This window comes from Solanum dulcamara, chromosome 4, assembly GCF_947179165.1.
Source record: "Solanum dulcamara chromosome 4, daSolDulc1.2, whole genome shotgun sequence".
Taxonomy (NCBI): Eukaryota; Viridiplantae; Streptophyta; class Magnoliopsida; order Solanales; family Solanaceae; genus Solanum; species Solanum dulcamara.
Genome location: NC_077240.1, coordinates 48,389,871 through 48,409,575, shown reverse-complemented (window position 1 = coordinate 48,409,575; position 19,705 = coordinate 48,389,871). Strand labels below are relative to the sequence as shown.

At 38.6% G+C, this 19,705-nt stretch overlaps 1 protein-coding gene across 4 annotated transcripts in view; it reads right to left on the bottom strand.

The window, feature by feature from the left end:
* Window positions 1-6,446: 6,446 nt before the first annotated feature.
* Window positions 6,447-19,705, bottom strand: part of LOC129887415 (nuclear pore complex protein NUP214) — a 41,937-nt gene continuing 28,678 nt past the window's right edge. For 2 of the 4 annotated variants that reach the window (XM_055962506.1, XM_055962509.1), the window contains 8 exons: window positions 18,700-18,757; window positions 12,707-12,840; window positions 12,496-12,620; window positions 11,922-12,261; window positions 9,550-9,751; window positions 9,274-9,459; window positions 7,249-9,177; window positions 6,447-6,863 (listed from right to left, as the gene is read on the bottom strand). In XM_055962506.1, coding sequence (XP_055818481.1) covers window positions 6,745-6,863; window positions 7,249-9,177; window positions 9,274-9,459; window positions 9,550-9,751; window positions 11,922-12,261; window positions 12,496-12,620; window positions 12,707-12,840; window positions 18,700-18,757 — 3,093 coding nt within the window. In that variant the 3' untranslated portion in view covers window positions 6,447-6,744. The remainder of the gene's footprint in view (window positions 6,864-7,248; window positions 9,178-9,273; window positions 9,460-9,549; window positions 9,752-11,921; window positions 12,262-12,495; window positions 12,621-12,706; window positions 12,841-18,699; window positions 18,758-19,705) is intronic. The other 2 variants (XM_055962507.1, XM_055962508.1) reach the window with 2 other exon arrangements.

Sequence of the window (19,705 nt, the reverse complement as noted above, 5' to 3'; positions counted from 1 at the left end):
TCCACCCGACCCTCCATTTTGTATGGTTAAAAGTGTTGCAAAATGGAAACTAGGAACCCTATTTTGGTATCATGATTTCGAGCGAGTCGTTTAGAGTTTATGTTGTATAATATTGATGTGAATTGTATATATATATATTCTAAAGGTTATTTTTGTTGGTTATATGTAGTTATTAGGAGTGTAATTGGAAATTCGGATAGGGAATATTATAGGGGAGATGCTGCCCAATTTCCGTTAACTCCTTAACTAACTAAGGAACTAGTCGAGGAGGCGAGCGAGGAAACGAGTTCTATGAATACTCGTAGGTAATCTAAGACGCTGAAAAGCCTAAGTTTGTTGATACTTGCATTTCTTTCATGTTACTTAGTTTCAAAGGACGATGGGGAGAACGGGATAAAGAGTAACCTGTAAGAGGTATGTAAAGTTTATTCCTTCTCTTGGCATGTCTTTGGCATTATGTATGTAAAGTTTATCTCTTCTTTTCTCTCGGCATGTCTTAGCCATAAGTGATGGATATATGAAATGTGGGGGTAATTCCATTCATAGAACCCCAAGTATAATTCATAAATCTTACCCACTGCTTGATGTTAGAACTCCTACAATAGTTGAGTATTGCTCGCAAGTCTTCTATATGCTGAAAAGTAGTATATGTAAAGTTGTTCTTCCTCTCTTTTGGCATGACTTAGATGTAAGTATTATGTATATGAAGTTGGAAGTTATTCCACTCTTAAAACTCTGAGTGTGAGTTAAGGCTCTTGTTCACTTCTTACTGATTAGAACTCATGTAACAAGTTGAGTTATTACTTTTCAAGTCTCCCATGTGATAGAGAATGGTACATGCAAAGCTTGTCTTTTCCTACTTCTAGAAAGACTGGACTATAGGTACTATAGAACATGGATTTAAAGATAGCTCCATTTATAGATTCTGGAGGTAACTCATGACTTGTACCCACTTTTGAATGATAAGGGCCTTGAAGTAGCTGAACTACGACCCTTGAGCCTTCTATAGGCTGAGTAGTGATCGGATGCGTAAGCTCCTATACCTAAGGGCTCTTGAACATACTTTATGGTGATACCTGAGGGATGTTTGATATATTACCAAGGTTTACGTGCACGTATATGCATTATTATATTATATAGGGATCGGGTCGAACGTTCCTCGATACTAACATATTATATGTATAGAGATCAGGTCGTACGTTCCTCGACACTAACCTATTATATATATGGATCGGGCCGAACATTCCTTAGCACTAACGTATTATATGTATGGATCGGACCGAACGCTCATCGACACTAACCTAATGTATATATGGATCGGGCGGCACGTTCCACAGCGCTAATAGTATGCATATGCCTATGATGATGAAATGATGCATTTGTAACACTGAGTCCCCAAGCTGACCAGATATGGTAGGTGATAATGGTATACATGACCTTAGTTTGTAAGGTGCAGGTACAGTACTCTGTTAAATGTTATACTTGTCCTCTGCATCCCTATGGCAACTGTAATTTTCTTATGATATTTTGTACTTTACATACTCAGTTATTGTACTGACCCCCTTTTCTTCGGGGGGGGGGGGGGGGATGTATTTCATGCCAACAGGTACAGACACAGGTTTTGGGGAGTCCTCCAGCTTAGGATTCCACTCAGCAAGTTTGGAAGAAGCTCCATTAATTCGGAGCTGAGTAGTGGTACCAAACCTCCTATGTATATATTTGTTTATTCAGGAGTACGGTGGGGGCCCTGTACCGCCATATGATATGGTTGCTATTCTTAGAGGTCTTTAGACATGTGTGTGGGTTATGTGTGTAAGCTCTGTTGAGTTGTGTCTACATGATGTATTGTAAATATTAAGATACTATGGCAGCCTCGTCGGCTTGCACGCTCTTTCATGATGAGATACACATGAAAGAGGCTATAGGTATATGCAAATAATATGATCCACTGGGGTTCTTATGTATAGTTCTTATATTGATTGTTACATATGATAGATACGTAAACGGGGGGTTCCGGTCGGACCCCAGTTGCGGCCCACGAGGTTGGGTCGTGACACTTAGTACATTCAAATTACTAACGCATATTTTTGCCTACATGATATCACTATGTAGGGACTGATGTTCCTCTTCGACCTCCTCCGCGTGGATAGCTTGGATTCATTCGAAGATTGCTTGTGGTGAATTTCCATGTTTTGGGAACAACATCCTTTTTTTATTCTAGCTTATGTTATATAGAATAGTAAGACTCTATTAAGGCATTTTTTTACACTTATTTTTAGGGGGAGCTAGGTGCATGTCTTAGCCCCTGCTAAGTCTATTAGTAGAGGTATATTAGTAGAGGTATGTTTGGACAAAAATGGATAATGTATTGAAGTCGTTAATGACTCTTGTTCTATGACATTTCCCTTAGTCCCTTTTCCCCTTTTTATTTCCTTTTTTGTTTATCATTACCAATGAAATGCTTAATGAACGCTAAGAGGCTTGGGTGAGGTGCCTACAGGTACTTTATTCGTCGTGTCATGTCTAGTACCTAGGCTTGGGTCATGACAGGATGCAACCCCAAATAGTCATAAGGAAAATAGTTCTTAAGAGTGTAAGTCCTGGAAGAAGGACTAGAATAAGAAGAGTCCATGGAAGCCTGAAAGAGACAACTAACCCTTGAACTCAAGAAGCTATCGGCCCTCTATTCTAGGTCTCTCAGCAGTAGTCTGAATATGCCATGTACTTAACAAAGATAGAGAAAGTGTAGTATTAGTACACAAAGTCAATAGTGTACTAATAGGATCACGCGGCTAGCCAGTAAATGAGGCATGGATAAGTAAAATACAACACAGTAGGCACATATTTATAGAATAAACTTAACCATTAATATCTTATTACTAGTGCCAACACGATCACAAATCACCAATCTCAATTATCATGCAATTTCACATAAGGGTCCTCTCACAGGACCTGCAAGCACTTAATATATGTTAGAACGTGACACCTGGTCCAAGGTTTGTGTCAGAATATGACACCCGATCCAAATGTGTGTTGAAAAGTGACACCCAATACAAGTGTGTGGCAGAACGCAACACCTGATCCAAGAATATAATTCAGCCAAATCATAATGAATAGTCACACTTATGTATCTACCAAGAACAGGTTCATTACAAGTCATGGCCAGTAAGAAATCATTTCACATGGATCATTTCTTTCTCTCCTATTCATGCACATCAATGCATACAATGAAGTAATTTAGCAGGTGCATGAATCACATACGGGAAAACAACCATCACTTATTTGGAACCAAGCTTTGACCACTCTAAAATGTAGGAGCTTTCCCTTTTTGATTTCGTTCAGCTTGTTCTTGATCTAAAAACAGTAATAACATATAAAGGATCAATACAAGGGCCTAATGTATATGAATTATAACATAATTCCCCTCCTACGGAAAACCCATGACCCTAACCCTTATCTAGGGCTATTTTCCACCATTAGTTTCAGGCTAAAACCCTTCCCCTAATGATTACCAACCATAAGTCTAGGTTCTAGGAATCGAATTACGACGTAGGGGAGTAATAATCTTACATTTGGAGTGAGAAATCATGGAAAAATGATCAAAAGAGCCCTGGGTCACCTCCTAACTTCTTAAGAATAATTTTGTAGAAGGAATACTATTTTTGAGGTTTTTCCCCAACTTAAGTCACGTTTGTCCCGCCACAGCGGGACCATCCCGCCCTGCTAGCCCTACCCAGGTGGGATTATTCCTATTCTGGAAGGATATGTAGAGACAGTGAGATCTTAAAGAGTCTTCAATTCCCCCATATCACAAACCCTCACCCCAAGATGCCTTAAAATATACCTTCCACGCCAAGTCCAATTTTAGAAGTTTTACGCACCCGAATGTGGTTCTGTAAGACATGCATGCTCTGTATTGTCTTGTCTATGAGCTAACCCAATCAAATTAAAGATTCAATCCCCCATACAAATTTGTATCTCTCTAGACTTCTCCTAATTCAGAATTCGTCCAAATTTGGTCTACGCTCAATTTTTTTGAAATCACTACCCAAGCTTTTCTGACCCGAATTCCTTCCCTATTGGTTTACCTGTAATGAAGGAGGTAGGTCATTACAATAGATATCAATTTACCCATCACTCTTCACCAAGTGACCAACTAGGAAAAACAAGCTAAGACAGATATATAGTAGTAACTGATTCGACGAACAACTTGGGATACTTGTCTCGCATGTCCTTTTTGGTCTCCTAAGTAGCTTCCTCTGCTGGATGATGCTTCCATTGAACTTTCACAGACTTAATTTCTTTGGTCCTTGGCTTTCAGACATCATAATCCAAGATTGTCACTGCTCTTCTTCGTACTGAAGATCCTTGTCTAACAAGACTGAGTTCATTTAATGATGTAATTCCCATCCACATGGTACCTCTTCAGCATTGACACATGGATCACCATATATACTCCCGACAAGCTAGGAAGTAAAGCCAATTTGTAAGCCACTAGCTCTACATGGTCAAGAATCTTAAAAGGACTAATATAATGAGGACTGAGCTTGTCCTTCTTACAAAATCTCATTACCCCTTTAATAGGTGATACTTTTAGCAGCACTTGCTCACCATCCTGGAAAGTCATGTCCCTTACCTTGTGGTTAGCATACTCTTTTGACGACTCTGAGCTGTCAGAAGTTTAGCTTGGATGCTCCTCTACCTTTTCCCCAGCATCCTTTACTAAGTCTACCCCCAAAGGCTCCACTTCTTCAGCTTCAAACCACTCTATGGGAGACCTACATCCCCTCGCATATAGGGCTTCGAATGGTGCCATCTCAATATTGGATTGGTAACTATTATTATAGGAGAACGCACACACGGGTAAGAATTATCTCAATGTCCCCCAAAATCCATCACACATGCCCTCAACATATTTTCCAGCACTTGGATGGTCCTCTCTGACAATTCATCTTTCTGTGGATGAAAGGTTGTACTAAAAGTGATTTGAGTGCCCAACTCTTCATGAATCTTTCCCCAAAATTTAGAGGTGAACTTGTGTACCATGATCTGAAATTATAGAAAGGAGCATCCCATGCAACCTCACTATCTCCTTCACGTAAATCTTTGTCAATTATTGTGCACTGTAGTCCACTTTAACCAGAATGAAATGGGCTGACTTTGTCCCACGCGCATCAATGTTTGTGTAAAGGAAATCTTATAATGCATAAATGATACTGCATATGTCCCATTTTATGACATGTGTTTTTTTGTAATTTGTCTATTTTATGTGATATATTTTTTTTAATCTAGCCTAAAAAAACAATTACATTTAAAAATAATTTAGATTTATATTTTCTATTTATCCTTTATGAAATTATAGTCACAAGAATATCCAATCCATATAAAACAACAATTTTCAATTTTTTCTTCTTCAACTCCACATTCAATAAAACACCATCATCGAATTTGAGGAGGGAGTAGTACTTTCCTCTGTAGCGGACTTCCAACAAGTGAATTTCCTATGTGTAGTAATTTCATGTGAAGCGGGTTCTAAGAGGTAAAACTTTCGACTATGTACAAAGGCACCTTTTCTTTCCAAATTGTAATTTGATCCGCAAATAATATGGATGGGTTGAATTGTAACTCGATGTTATCTGTTCTGTTTTCAACCCATCCAACACACCCATTTGTCGTCACTATTTGTCATGCATCTCAATCTAGCACTCACAATGTGAAATTCCTTGTAAGATGGTATCAAGGCAAAAGAGCGCTATAAGAATCAAGGGGCCCATTCGGTCGCTAATGTAATAGTCTAGTAGCTACTATAATAGTTAATTCTAGAGTTCAGTTCACTAGTCTAGATTTTGATGAATTATGTGACTACTATATGAGTGCAGAGGTAATATCCCTTCTATCTCTTGAGTGAACCCACTTGCAATTTCCTTGTTATGGATTCATTTATGAGTTCAATCTCTTCTCCCTGGAATTGATTGTCTTACCTTCCTTCTGGGCTTCCCCTTTGTCTAATTTCTTGCGTTATCCCCTTTGTCTTATCTTGTTTCTTTACTTGTCTATTTTATTTGCTTCCACGTACTTTAGTTCGTATCAATTTGTAATTAAACATGTTTGCCGCCTTCAATTTTTTTGTTAACCTTCTTAAAGAGTCTAAAGAGCTGTATTAGTCCTTTTGGCTTTTGCAAGGAGAGCTTTGGCTCATCAGTCTCAAAGCAATTTTATAATGAAACTTGGTCGAGAGCTCTACACAACCCAACCCAACATCTACTCGTTTATGTCCCTTGACATGTAAGATTTTTTTCCCCCCCTTAAGTTCCACGCTTCGAGCAAACCCCGAAGAACAAAAGAAGAATGTTATACTGAACGTCAGGTACCAACCAAAGGAGGGATAGAGAGGATAATGCAGTGGGAAAAGGCAAGTAACATGAGTTTCCAGAGCTCAGACCAGATAGAGAGAAGTGTAGACATGGATAAAGCAGTAGGATAAGTTCAGTTGCTCCAACTCGCCTAGTGCAAAAGTAACATGGAATACACAACAAAGATGCAAAGAGGAAACACTATTGAGCCAGTCCCATTGCTAGGCCTCATCATCCACAATTAATAGTAACACGAGTTTAACTAACTCCATAACACAAGAGTGAACTGAACCAGAATACGACAATCTACAAGTAAAACATTTATCACATCATCCATTTACCCCTATGTTTCTTTCCTAATTCTTTCTTTTCAAAATTTCTGTGCATGGAACTACTTTCTCATTTGCGTGAAGAGTTCAGAAGGTGGTCTTGCAGTAGCTGAACTCCCACCAAATGCAGGGAAGCCACTGCCACCACTTTGTTGGCTGCTAAAAGCTCCAAAACCACCACCTTCAAAATAGCAGAACAGAAAAAATTAAGTCAAAAGAGGGTATCATTACCATGTTAAGCAACCTATATCAAATATTATAGGTAATATCTCAAAAGATTTGAGTCGCGCAAACTAAGTATACTTGTCTGTACCACAGATTAAAGAGAGATCGATACTCCTCACTCACTTTCCAAAGATGTTTTTTCTTTTTTATACCAGACGTATGGTTTCCCTAATGGGAGAAGTCCATAAGAAAAACATCGCCCAAACAGTTTCATCGTTTTCTCACAAGATTCTTCAAAATAAAGAATGAACTCACTTCTCTTTGCTGCTTTCAAACTTCACATTTCACTTAATGTCAATCAAATAGGAATGATTTGGTCTAAATATAGCAGAGCTACATACCTGAAAAGCCTGACCCAACAGCAGTTGGAGCAGCAAATCCACCACCGGCTGTGGCAGAAGCTCCAAATCCACCAGAAGATGTGGCAGCAGCTCCAAATCCACCAGCAGATGTGGCAGCGGCTGCAAATCCACCAGCAGATGTGGCAGCGGCAGCAAATCCACCACTGGTTGCAGCAGAAGCACCAAATCCAACACCACCAGAACCCAGACTGGAAAACCCTCCACCAATAGAAGAAACTCCAGAAAATCCACCTCCGAAACCACCAGCAGAGCTATTGCTCATAAAACCTCTCCCAAAAGAGTTTGCAGATCCCACACCAGTTCCAGGTATCCCAGCACCAAGCTGCCTTGATTGTCCAAAAGTACCAAGAACTGAGCCTAAAGCATGCTGCCCTTGTCCAACCTGAGCCGGCTGGCCAAACCCACTCACAGCTGGAGCCTGACTCGTGGAAGTGAGGCTGAAGCTACCAGGAAAGGCACCAAAATTTGCAGGTGATGGTGGTTGGGGTGGCTGTATAGGTTGAAAACTAAATGATGCTGGTCGAAACAACTGACCGCCGGAAGCTGTACTTGTAAATAAGGAGTTTGCTGGAGATGAAGTTTTATTCGGTGACACTGCACCAAATGGATTAGGTTTTGTAGAAACTGGAGTAGCAGCAGTTCCAATACCAAACCCAGCCATGTTACCCAGAGCATTCACAGACATCTGACTATTCTCAGGAACTTCCTCTTCCATCTCATCCTCATGGGTGACAACATCTGAATAACCACTCTTCACATTAATTGCACTATCAGCCCCTGATGGTGGAATGGCAGAAGCAGAAAATGGCTGTCCAGGTATAGTATTCAAACCCACATTTGAGACTTGACTTGATGCCTCACGAGGATTGACCTGATTTGCAGATGGCAAACTGACTGACTGTTTATTTGTGGAATTTGATTGGACTAAAGGTTCAGCTTGTAAATTAGACAAACTGATAGATACCACAGGCTGTGAAGCTGAATCTTGCAGTGTATCTATCTTCGTACTTAGATTCGCAAGTGAAGCAGGTCTGTCAGAATTTGTATCAGCCTTTTTATCAAGTATGGAAACCGAAGGCTGAGACAGGATTGTCGGGGACTCAGACCTTGTCCTATCTGAGGAATGCGTGATGGGTAGGGAATCCAACTTTAGGGTGCTTGGAAGAGATGAAGACTGCGTCAGAGAAGCAATTGATGATTGAGATTGAGAATCCTTTAGATTAGAACCCATACTGGCTTTAGAAATGGATTCAAACGATGTCCACGTAGATGATATTGTTGACAACATTGGCCCTTGTGAAGAAGATGAAGATGCTGACGGCATGATTTTTGATTGCAACGAGGAACTCTGTGTTGATGCTTGGGAAGAAAATGAAATCTCATTACCCTGACTTTTATTTACCACTTCTGAGTGTATGACCTTCGCAGACAGAGTGAAGGCAGAATTAGCAGCAGAAGCAGTTGGTAAGGAATAGATAGGACTACTGTTAGATTCAAACTGTGTGCTTCCACTTGTCACTGATGCATTCTTCCAATCTCTGGCAGGTTGGGTGATTCCAGGTTTACCATCAACATTTGAAGTCTCAATTGTAAACTTGATTGGGGTCAATGCCTGTGCAGGAAGACTTGACGAGTTTGGCAGCTGCATTCTGTTCCCTGATTGCTGAATGGCTTTCGGTCCACCTGTTTGCACAATATCTTTAAGTGGTATTATGCTTCTACCTGATCTTGTCGTAGCAAGATTGGGAGTATCTAAACTATATTGACTTTCAGTCAACTGTAATTCATGCTGCAGTAAAGATACTGGAGAACTCATTGGTGGCATTTCAGCTGCATGACTTGGAGGTCCATCTGCCCATTGGAAAAAAGGATTTTCAGTGGACTGTTTTGCTGGTATATCATGAAGACCTGCATATTTTTTAGCAAATTATATCCAAATTGCATTACACCCATTAACTGTTTTGGTGGCATTTTAGCAAATTATATCCAAATTGCAAATTCTACCTGATCTTGTCGTAGCAAGATTGGGAGTATCTAAACTATATTGACTTTCAGTCAACTGTAATTCATGCTGCAGTAAAGATACTGGAGAACTCATTGGTGGCATTTCAGCTGCATGACTTGGAGGTCCATCTGCCCATTGGAAAAAAGGATTTTCAGTGGACTGTTTTGCTGGTATATCATGAAGACCTGCATATTTTTTAGCAAATTATATCCAAATTGCATTACACCCATTAACTGAACACACATTCAGCATATTTATTGGTTTAGGTTGGGAACCTTTGCTTCTAACTTGCTGTGAAAAGGTGGAAGAGACATTAATGATATTCGATTGAGCAGTCACTGATCTCTCTCGCGTCTTAGACTGGTGATGTTTCTTATCCAGTGACAAAGATGGCCTACTTGCAGTTCCCTTCTGGCGATCTTCTTGAAGGACAATCCTTTTCACAGTTGTTTTGGGAGGTTCAAAGCTAGCCCAATTCTGCCAAAGGTCAAAAAAGATGCTGCAAGTTAAGCTTAAACCAAAATGAATGATAAAACCAGCACTTGATTATCTAGCCATGAGGATGCTATATACCAAGTATAGTCCTTCTGATACCAATTTAAGGAATGCAGAAAAAGAAAACTAGCTCAATGAATAATGAAGCTCCACATCTTTGAAAAGTAGGACAACAATATCATTTTTCAATAGGAACAACAATTTGAATAGATGCTTAAGTTTCTCCTCTTAATTGCAAGTTCCCACCCATATACCCAACACCAACCTACATAATTTACACAAACTACTCAAAGGATAACAGACAGCAAAACATAACTATTTTTACTTTTGTGCTTTACCATGTAATCTAGGACTCAGAAAGCTCAACAACTTTTGTCTTTCTTTTTCTTTGCAAAATATTTGCAAGTACATATACCCTTCCATTGTACTCGCTAATTGCTGACAGATGTCTGTGACAATACTTAAAACCAATTACTTTTATATCTTCATCCAAGTTTAATACCAACCTGTTGGTTTTTTAAAAGACGGGACAGCAATAAAAGAGTTGAAAATATATCTCAGTATTTTTCTTAAGCATAGGAGGGCTTTAAACAGTCAACCTACAACAAAAAATCTGCATAATTCAAAATTCAAAATTCAAAAACCTAAATATCTCAACAAATAAAAACAATCTAGTAAAAATTTAAAATTCAAATCATTCTAAACCTAAGCAACTTAATTACTAGGCTAAAAGAAAACTACTGCAGTAACTTAAAACAATTTCAACACTCCTCCTTTTCTTTATTTACTGCAATTTTAAAAAGTTGCTCCTCAAATTCATTTTTGACAGTTGATGCTGAAATTTTTTTATTATTTTGAACTTGCACAATTTTGTATATTGATATTTCTCTTCTTCTTTTTTCCTTTGGTTTTGTGCTTAAAAACACCCTCAATAACCCTGTCCTGTTTGAAAGTGCTTTTGAAAGTGCCATCATCGGGAGAACGATAGGATTTGCAAGGAGTTGTTTCAATGATCTATCTTCCATCACAACATTCCATAAAACATAGGTTTTAAAATATGGTTTCATTCTCACAGACCAAATTTGATAGTTTTCATCGGTAAAAATTTGTGGGGCATTCAAAGAGAGATTGTTGCTTGCCATGGTTGAAAAGTGGGTAAAAAATTGATATAGGTTAAAAATAGTTTGTGTGCTGAAAATAAGCACGGGTTAAAAATATCTTTTTAGAAGAACTCACAGATCCCGTAAAATCAAGGAGGCTCTTGATACTACTACTGGTTTTCTTAAAAGATGGGGCAGCAAAAAAAGGATTAAAACTCTCTCAATATTTTTCTCAAGCATAGGAAAGCTTTAAATAGCGCCACTTACAACAAAAAATCTGCATAATTCAAAATTCAAAAACTTAAAATATCTCTACAAACTAAAACAAACTAGTAAAAATTCAAATTCAAATCATCCTAAACCTAAGCAACTTAATTATTAGGCTAAAAAGAAAATTATTGCAGTAACTTAAAGCAATTTTCAACACAACAATGTGTGGTTACCCCACTTCCAACAACCCAGCGAAGGTCCCTGAAATTCCCTGCAGGTTATGTCTTCTCTTTGCTCTACAACCAATGGTTAGTGCCACCAAAGTTGCATCCAAGATCTGCCTACCTTCCACAAAAGCATTTTGTGAAGATGAAACAGTCTCATTCAGAACCTTTTTAAGTCTATTAGAAAGCACCTTAGATATGATCTTGTAGATGCTTCCCACTAGACTAATAGGTCTATAATCCTCGATGCTCGTAGCTCCCTCCCATTTAGGGGTAATGACAAATGAATAAAACATTTAAGCTCCTCTCGAACTCCCCTCTTTCTTGGAACTCATCAATGGTCTGCATAATATCGCTCTTAACTCTACTCCAACAATGATGGAAGAAAGCCAAAGTAAATCCATCAGGGCCCGGGGCCTTGCCTTATACTACACAGTTGTGTTAAAAGTCACTTCCTCATGTAACCAATAAGTAATGAGGTTTATAGTGGTCAGATCAGCCAAATATAACAGCAGCAACTATTCATATTGAAATGTGATGTTTTATGCAACAAAGCAACAGCCCACCTAATGGTGGTCCAGGTGTCAAGTTGGAAATGGAAGAAGGTGAGAATATTACCCGATCAAGTGAATCACGGCGTCTCCTTGCTGTCTCTGGTTCAGAGCTCTTCACAGGACTTGTCTGCTTTCTCCTAGATCGTTCTTTAGCAGCAAGAGAGACCGATAATTCCTTGTTGAAAGGTGTATTTACAGCCTTTTCCCTAACTGGAGACTTGTAAGAGGCACCATCATAGGATAGACCTATTGTTTCAAACAATTCCTTCCTAACATTCTGACCTTTTGCAGGAGAATCTATGCTCAAATCATTCATCAGTTTCGAGAGACTTTCAGAAAGCTGCTCTGCTACTGCTAGCTGTGTAGTCATTGTATTACGTAAATTGTGCAACGACTTGAAATTCCTGAAATGCAAATAGATCCAACATTCACCCACTTTATTCACTAAAGATGAAAAAAAAATACAAGGTTCTGGTACAGAGGGAATGTAGGTTGGAGAAGCAAATTTATTATTCTTGGAAAAAGAAAGTTGGAAGCATGCAATGATATTGAAGTGAGAATAAAAAGTAGACAATCATAAGTTCATAACTAGGATAAACCTACTTGTGTATCGAAAGACAACGGGAAAAAAACAATACCTGGGTTGTCCAGGCCTGCTCTGGAAGCCTCTTTTACTTGTTTGTATCTCGTCAGCGTCACCAAACTTATTCAACTCGAGAGTGTTAAAATGTCTCTCCAATTCAATCAGCTGGCTGGTTAAGCTCTACAAAAAGGAGAAGATCACAAGTGATGAGGAAAACATTAGGAAGGGAAGAACAAAAGCATTATCATTGATTATTCTGATGGCACCTTATTAACTTCGTTTACATGATGCCTCTTTAACTCCAGTTCAGAAGATAATTTCTGGCGATTCCAGAGATCCCAATACCGTTCATCAGTAGCTTGCTTAAATATTCCTTCCATGTATATTTTCCTCGCTAAAACTGGAAATAAAAAAAGAGAGAGGATTACATCATAATGATGACATCAATGTCATCAACAATAATAACTAAGCTTCAATAAGTTGGGATCGGTTATATGAATCCCTACTTCTTCATTTAAGCTCATTTCATATCATCATCATACTAAATATAATTTATCCTATAGAAAATCCAGTAACAAGAAGATTTAATCAGAAATATCGACTCTTGTGGAAAATGATATTCAAAGAGAGCATATATATATGTATGTATATAAAAGAAAAATAATAATATATTAGTTCTAAAGTCTAAAACCTATCCTCAGCTAGTAGCCATCACTTGTATGGTTATTAAAATGAACAGGTGTAATTCGCCCAATTTCTTTGATCACAAGCAGTTTTTTTCAAATAAATTGTGATTGTGCTATTGTGATATGGTTTTAAGCTCCAACATCCCAAAAGAGGCAACTAAAGACAGAAAACGAAGAGAGATAAAGCAGGATGCTCAGGAGATAATGTTTGTCCTCTGAACATATTCCTTGTGCTTCCAGATGTACATTCAGAAGCTGATGCAGCAAAGCACAAGAATTTCATAAGATAATGTATTTTGAACATATCCCTTGGCTGATTTGACATTGGCAAAGACCAGTGAGAAATAAGAGAAACTGAAAGAGGATAGTGCTATAAATTAGGACAATTTCCTTTTTAGGAAATTGTAGACATGGTAAAAACCCATACCTGTGAATATGGGAAACACTCCGAATGTGAATGATTGTGTATTAGGAATAGGAATTATTTTATTTTCCTTTTCACGATTACTAGTAAACACTATTTAAATCCCAACATGCTTGAGGGAATTATCAAGAAATTATATTCCCAGATTCTGTTCTATTTTCATGGAGTCTAAGAAATTAAAAGGTTCATTCTTCCCACAAGTGGGATCTGGGGAGGTAGAATGTACGCAGACTTTACCACTACCTCGTGGAGGTAGAGAGGCCCTCGGCTCGAAAATACGAAGAAGAACTGAAAAATAAAAAGAAAGGAAGTATTCTGCATTGGTGGGGCATGGCGGCTATTTGAAGCCAAACCCTACATCATTAGCATTCCTAACATATAGTGCTTACATAAGTCTAGATAAAACACTTAAAATAGCTGGCTGAGAAATTCAGACATTAAGGTCAAAGTCTCGACCAAATTCAACACATATAAGTACGAGTCTCAATGATGGGACTGCAGCAATTTGTGCCAGACTACAGTGGTTAGTCGATCAATTTTAGCCTAGATGAGATCCTTAACAAAGTCAAAGCTTTCAAGAAGCGTGCTCTATTGGTTTCTTCCTACATAACCCACCTAGCCAAAGACAGGAATAGAAGAGGGTGAGATATTAAAAATATACAACGCTTGCAAACAAGCATGACAGGATTATCTCTACACATAATCTGACCACCGTTGCTAAAGCACGGAAGAGAATATACATCTGACTTCTAGAGGGAATACCCAAAAGCAACAAGAAACTAGATCCTGGAACATTCAATATGCACCCTTCGTGGATGCACTGCAGAAAATCTCGCATAACATTACAATTATCAAACTTGTGAATGTGCAAATTTGATGGCACCAATTGACTTTTTTCTCCACAACTTTTTTTTTGAGATACGTAACAGTTGTATTCAGTAAAAACTTAGCCACCTCAGAAAAGGTGCTAAGCTGGAAACTTTACAAACATCAAAAGGGTGATTAAACCCCTGCCTAGAACCCCATACAATTATACATTGCCAATTCAATATACCAACTCTCCTGCTTCCCCCACGTATTCTGTTTACACCAAAAAAAGAACAAGCTAAGACAATTCAACCTATTTTTCTGGACAGAACTGCTAGTGCCTTCAAAATGTCTACCAGTCCTTTCTTTCCACTGTCCACCAAATGCAAGCAGGAATGATCTTCCACCAATCCTCCTCCCCACCTCTATTCCCAATACTCCACCAATTGTTCAGCAGTACCAAAGTAGAACTAGGTATTACCCAAGTTATTCTCAAAATACAAAAGAACATCTGCCACAGATTTAGAGTTGTCCTGCAGCGTAGCAATAAGTGTTCATTTTCTTCTCCCTCCTTTTCATACAAAAGACATTGAACAAATCTGAAGACCTCTTCTTTTGTAGCTTATTTTGAGTTCGACAAGTTTTCCTACTCACCAACCAGACAAAGAATGACACCTTCATAGGGATATTTACATTCCAAACTTGTTTCTAAGGACAATTCTCCTTTACAGGACCTCTTTGATTCAACTGCCAATACATTGACTTTACTAAGAAGGCCCCTCTACTATTTAGCTTCCACCTGAGTCTGTCTGTAGAATCAGTGCAGCCACCAAAAGTTCCCAATATCTGAAGCAGTGTGACTAAGCTCTCTACTTCCCAGTCATTTTTTTATGACCAATGTCCCAGTCATTAAGAGACAAAATTTGTCTATACTTCAACTAAATTTGTTTCTTCTCTCATAAGTTGCTCGGACTCTTAACTTTCGGTACCGCACCCGTGTCGACACGACGTGGGTGTGGATGTGGGATCCGTACCGAGTTCGGTCAACCGAATTTGGTACTTTGACCAAAATCGACATGAAATTTGGGACAGATACAATTGTTTTTGTAATAAAAACAAAAGCTAAGGTGAAATTGAAGAAATTGGAATAGCATGTATATAACAACTTCTTTGCTATGATCTTCCCAGTCCTTTTTATCTTTTATCTCTTTATGGGATTCTCCTCTGGATCAATATCTTTTCCTCAAAATACCTTGAAAGTTTTCCACGTAATGTCTCATAATTTAGACATAGAGCCTGTTTGGATTAGCTAATTTTAAATAGCTGATTTTAAATAGTTGATAAGTTTTAAGTTCTGATGTTCTAAAATTGACTTTATAAATAAGCAGTTACATGTTTGGATATAAGTGTTGAAATCGATAATAAGCACTTGACGTGTTTTGGTAAGAAAGTGTTGATAAGCTACTTTTTATTTAAAATGACTAAAATACCACTTAAATTTTATTAAAAAAATTAATTGTATATTAAAGGAAGTGAAGAAACAACAGATATAGAATAGTTATGTTAGAATAGGAATAGGTATATATAATCCTACTTAGAATAAGAATAGGACTATGAATAGTAATAGGATTATAAGAATAGAAATAGTAAATAGTATCCTACTTGGTAAAGGATTGTATTGTTGTGTCTACATTGTTAGAATAGGAATAGGTATACAATCCTACTTAGAATAAGAATAGTAATAGGAATAAAAATAGTAAATAGTATCATATTTGGCAAAGGATTGTATTGTAGTGTCTATAAATAGGGTCTTTACGTAATAATGTAGACACAACAATTCAATAATATTTTTCTCCTATATTTCTCACAAGATATAAAGTTAGAAATTTTATTTTGGGAAAAATATTTTGAGAATCTTTTTTAAAAAATTAAGGATAAAATAGTAAAACTCTTGGTCAAACTAAAAGTGCTTATAAGCTTAAAAAACATAAGTTAGGGGTCAACTTATGAATTTTGGCAGATTTAATAGCTTTTAAGCACTTTGGATGTTCATCAAATGCGTAAATAAGCTACAAAGTGCTTATAAACTTCGCCAAACACCCTCATATAACTCTATTTTTAGATACTCGAAGATGCCGGAAGAATGGAGGTGGAGTACAATCATTCCCGTGTACAAGAACAAGGGAGACATTCAAAGCTGCAACAACTATAGAGGTATCAAGCTGCTAAGTCACACTATGAAAGTGTGGGAAAGGGTGATAGAAATGAGAGTGAGGAGTAGTGTGTCTATTTCAGAGAACCAGTTTGGATTTATGCCGGGGCGCTCGACTACAGAAGCCATTCATATCTTAAGGAGATTGGTAGAGCAGTATAGGGAGCGGAAAAGGGACTTACACATGATATTTATTGACCTAGAAAAGGCCTATGACAAAGTTCCAAGGGAGGTCCTATGGAGATGCTTGGAGGCGAAATGTTTACCTGTGGCATACATTAGAGCGATTAAAGACATGTATGATGGAGCTAAGACCAGGGTAAGGACGGTAGGGGGGGACTCGGAGCACTTTCCTGTTACGATGGGGTTGCACCAGGGATCGACTCTTAGCCCGTTTCTATTCGCCCTGGTGATGGATCAATTGACTAGACAAATACAAGGTGAGGTGCCTTGGTGTATGTTGTTCGCGGATGACATAGTCCTGATTGACGAGACTCGCAACGGAGTTAACGACAAGCTGGAGGGCTGGAGACAGACGTTGGAGTCTAAAGGATTTAAATTGAGTAGGACCAAGACAGAATACTTGGAGTGCAGTTTCAGTGGACTGCCGCGTGAGGCTGACGGGGAAGTGAGGCTTGGTACCCAGGCCATTCAAAAGAAAAGAAGCTTCAAATACCTTGGGTCTATTATACAGGAAGATGGGGATATCGACGACGATGTTTCACACCGCATCAGTGCAGGGTGGATGAAATGGAGGCTCGCCTCCGGAGTGCTGTGTGACAAGAAAGTGCCACCAAAACTCAAAGGCAAGTTCTACAAAGTGGTGGTTAGACCGACCCTATTGTACGGGGTGGAGTGTTGGCCAATCAAGAAACTTCATGTCCAGAAGATGAGGGTCGCGGAAATGCGAATGCTGCGGTGGATGTGTGGGCACACTAGAATGGATAGAATTAGGAATGAAGATATCCGAGACAAGGTGGGAGTGGCATCGGTGGAGGACAAGATGCGGGAAGCGAGACTGAGATGATTTGGGCATGTGAAGAGGAGAGACACAGATGCTCCAGTGCGGAGGTGCGAGAGGCTGGCTATGGACGGTTTCAGGAGGGGCAAAGGGAGGCCGAAGAAATATTGGGAAGAGGTCATTAGACATGATATGGCACAGTTGCAGCTCTCCGAGGACATGACCTTAGATAGGAGGCTATGGAGGACTCGGACTAAGATAGTGGGCTAGGTGGCCGATCGGTTCTCCATAGTTGTCGTAGTCGCGCTCATCTGTCTTAACATATGATTTTGCATGGGATTACTGCTTATATTAGTTGGCCTAGTCTACTTTGGGTATCCTATTTTATCTATAGTAGTTAATGCTCCTTTATCCCCGATCTTTCCTACCCTGACTTTATCGCTTTATCGCTCTCATTATTCATATCTTTATATTGTCTGTTATATGCCTGGCTTCACTGACCTATGTCTTGTTTTTCCTTGTTTCTCCTCCCTTGTTTCTTCTCTCTTAAGCCGAGGGTCTTTCGGAAACAGCCGCCCTACCTTTTAAGGTGGGGGTTAGGTCTGCGTACACTCTACCCTCCCCAGACCCCACATGGTGGGATCACACTGGGTTCGTTGTTGTTGTTGTTGAATTATTTTTAACCGAATCCCGCACCCATTTCCGTACCTAGATCCACATCCACGAGTATTAAAATTTGGATCAAGAAGGACCCGACCTCTAGACCCGCACATGTATCGGGGACCTGCACCCGAGTCCGAGCACCTTAGCTTCTCTTCACTTAACCACAGACATGGCATGAAGCAAGAAGAAAGTTCACCTAGTAGCGTTCTTCAGGTTTGAATGCTGAAGACAGTAACTTCCTAACTTTTAAGGTGTAAATTGAAATGTAAAGATGGCAATTCACAACTTTTTAGAAGTGTAACACTTCATTCCCAGATCTTGGAATGATTAAACACACGATAGGAGTAAAAAGAACGTTTAATTCATTTGTCTTGTTAAAGTTTTGCTTCATCAATTTTTTGTCGTAATTATGATGCCTACATCATATAAATGATTAACAATAAATAGGAGATCATGAGAATAACAAATCAGCCTATTTAATTTTGTGGACTAGATCAGGGATATACCTTGTACTGTCTTATCAAGGAGAAGCTGGACTTCCACTAGTTGCTCATCCATTACTGCCTGCAATTAGAAGAATAAATATTTCTAAAACTCATGCAGCTGTAATTCTGGTAATAAGTGGAAAAACACGGACAATTATCCATTTATTGCATAGAGGTTTCTGAAACTTTCTCCAATTGACGAAGACTCTGCTAACATCTTGGAAAACGACTAGTGCTCGCTGATTGACAAAACACTAAACTCAAATAACAAGAAGATGCAATCAAGAACAATTGTTCTCTTTCTTACTAAAAAAAGAAAGAAAAAGGAAGAAGAATTTGAAATAAGACACATCATTCACCACAGGTATCTCAAATTGGGTTTTCTGTGCTTCAATTTACAAACTCCTTTTTTCTGTTTAAGAGACTATTGGGAAGAATAGTAAGGCAAAAGAAAACACCCAAGAACAAAGTGAGTAAGGAGAGATAAACTTCTATTGAGGGGGGGGGGGGGGGGAGTGATGCATAACCACAATATCAAGAGAATTTTCACGACATATAGATAAAAGTAGTAGTCCTCATCCATTTGTGACTTATTCAATTCCTTGGCAGCCATACTAAGTTCTCTTTTTCTTCCCAAAACTTGACGTATTTCCTATGTTATAGCTGGAACTAAATTTTTATGACCATAATTTCTTAAAGAACATTCAATACGCTTCGATTTGGAAATTGGTTATTGGTACAAGTTGTAATGCTGCTCTTTAAATAGCAGTTATGTTTTACCAAAACATAGATGTCCAAAATGAGGACCAATAGTTGATCAATTACCCTTGGGAGTTGATAAGGCAAGCTTATCAGTACAGATTTTGCAACTAATTTAAAGAGATTTTTCAACAGTACATTAACAGAACCTTTAGAGGTTCTGATTTCTGTGAGCAAAATATCTCTGAAGAAATTCTCTCAAGAAGACGCACATATCTAGACTCCCGACGTACAGAGTCCAGTAATTTTGTGTAACCAAGCTTTCGAT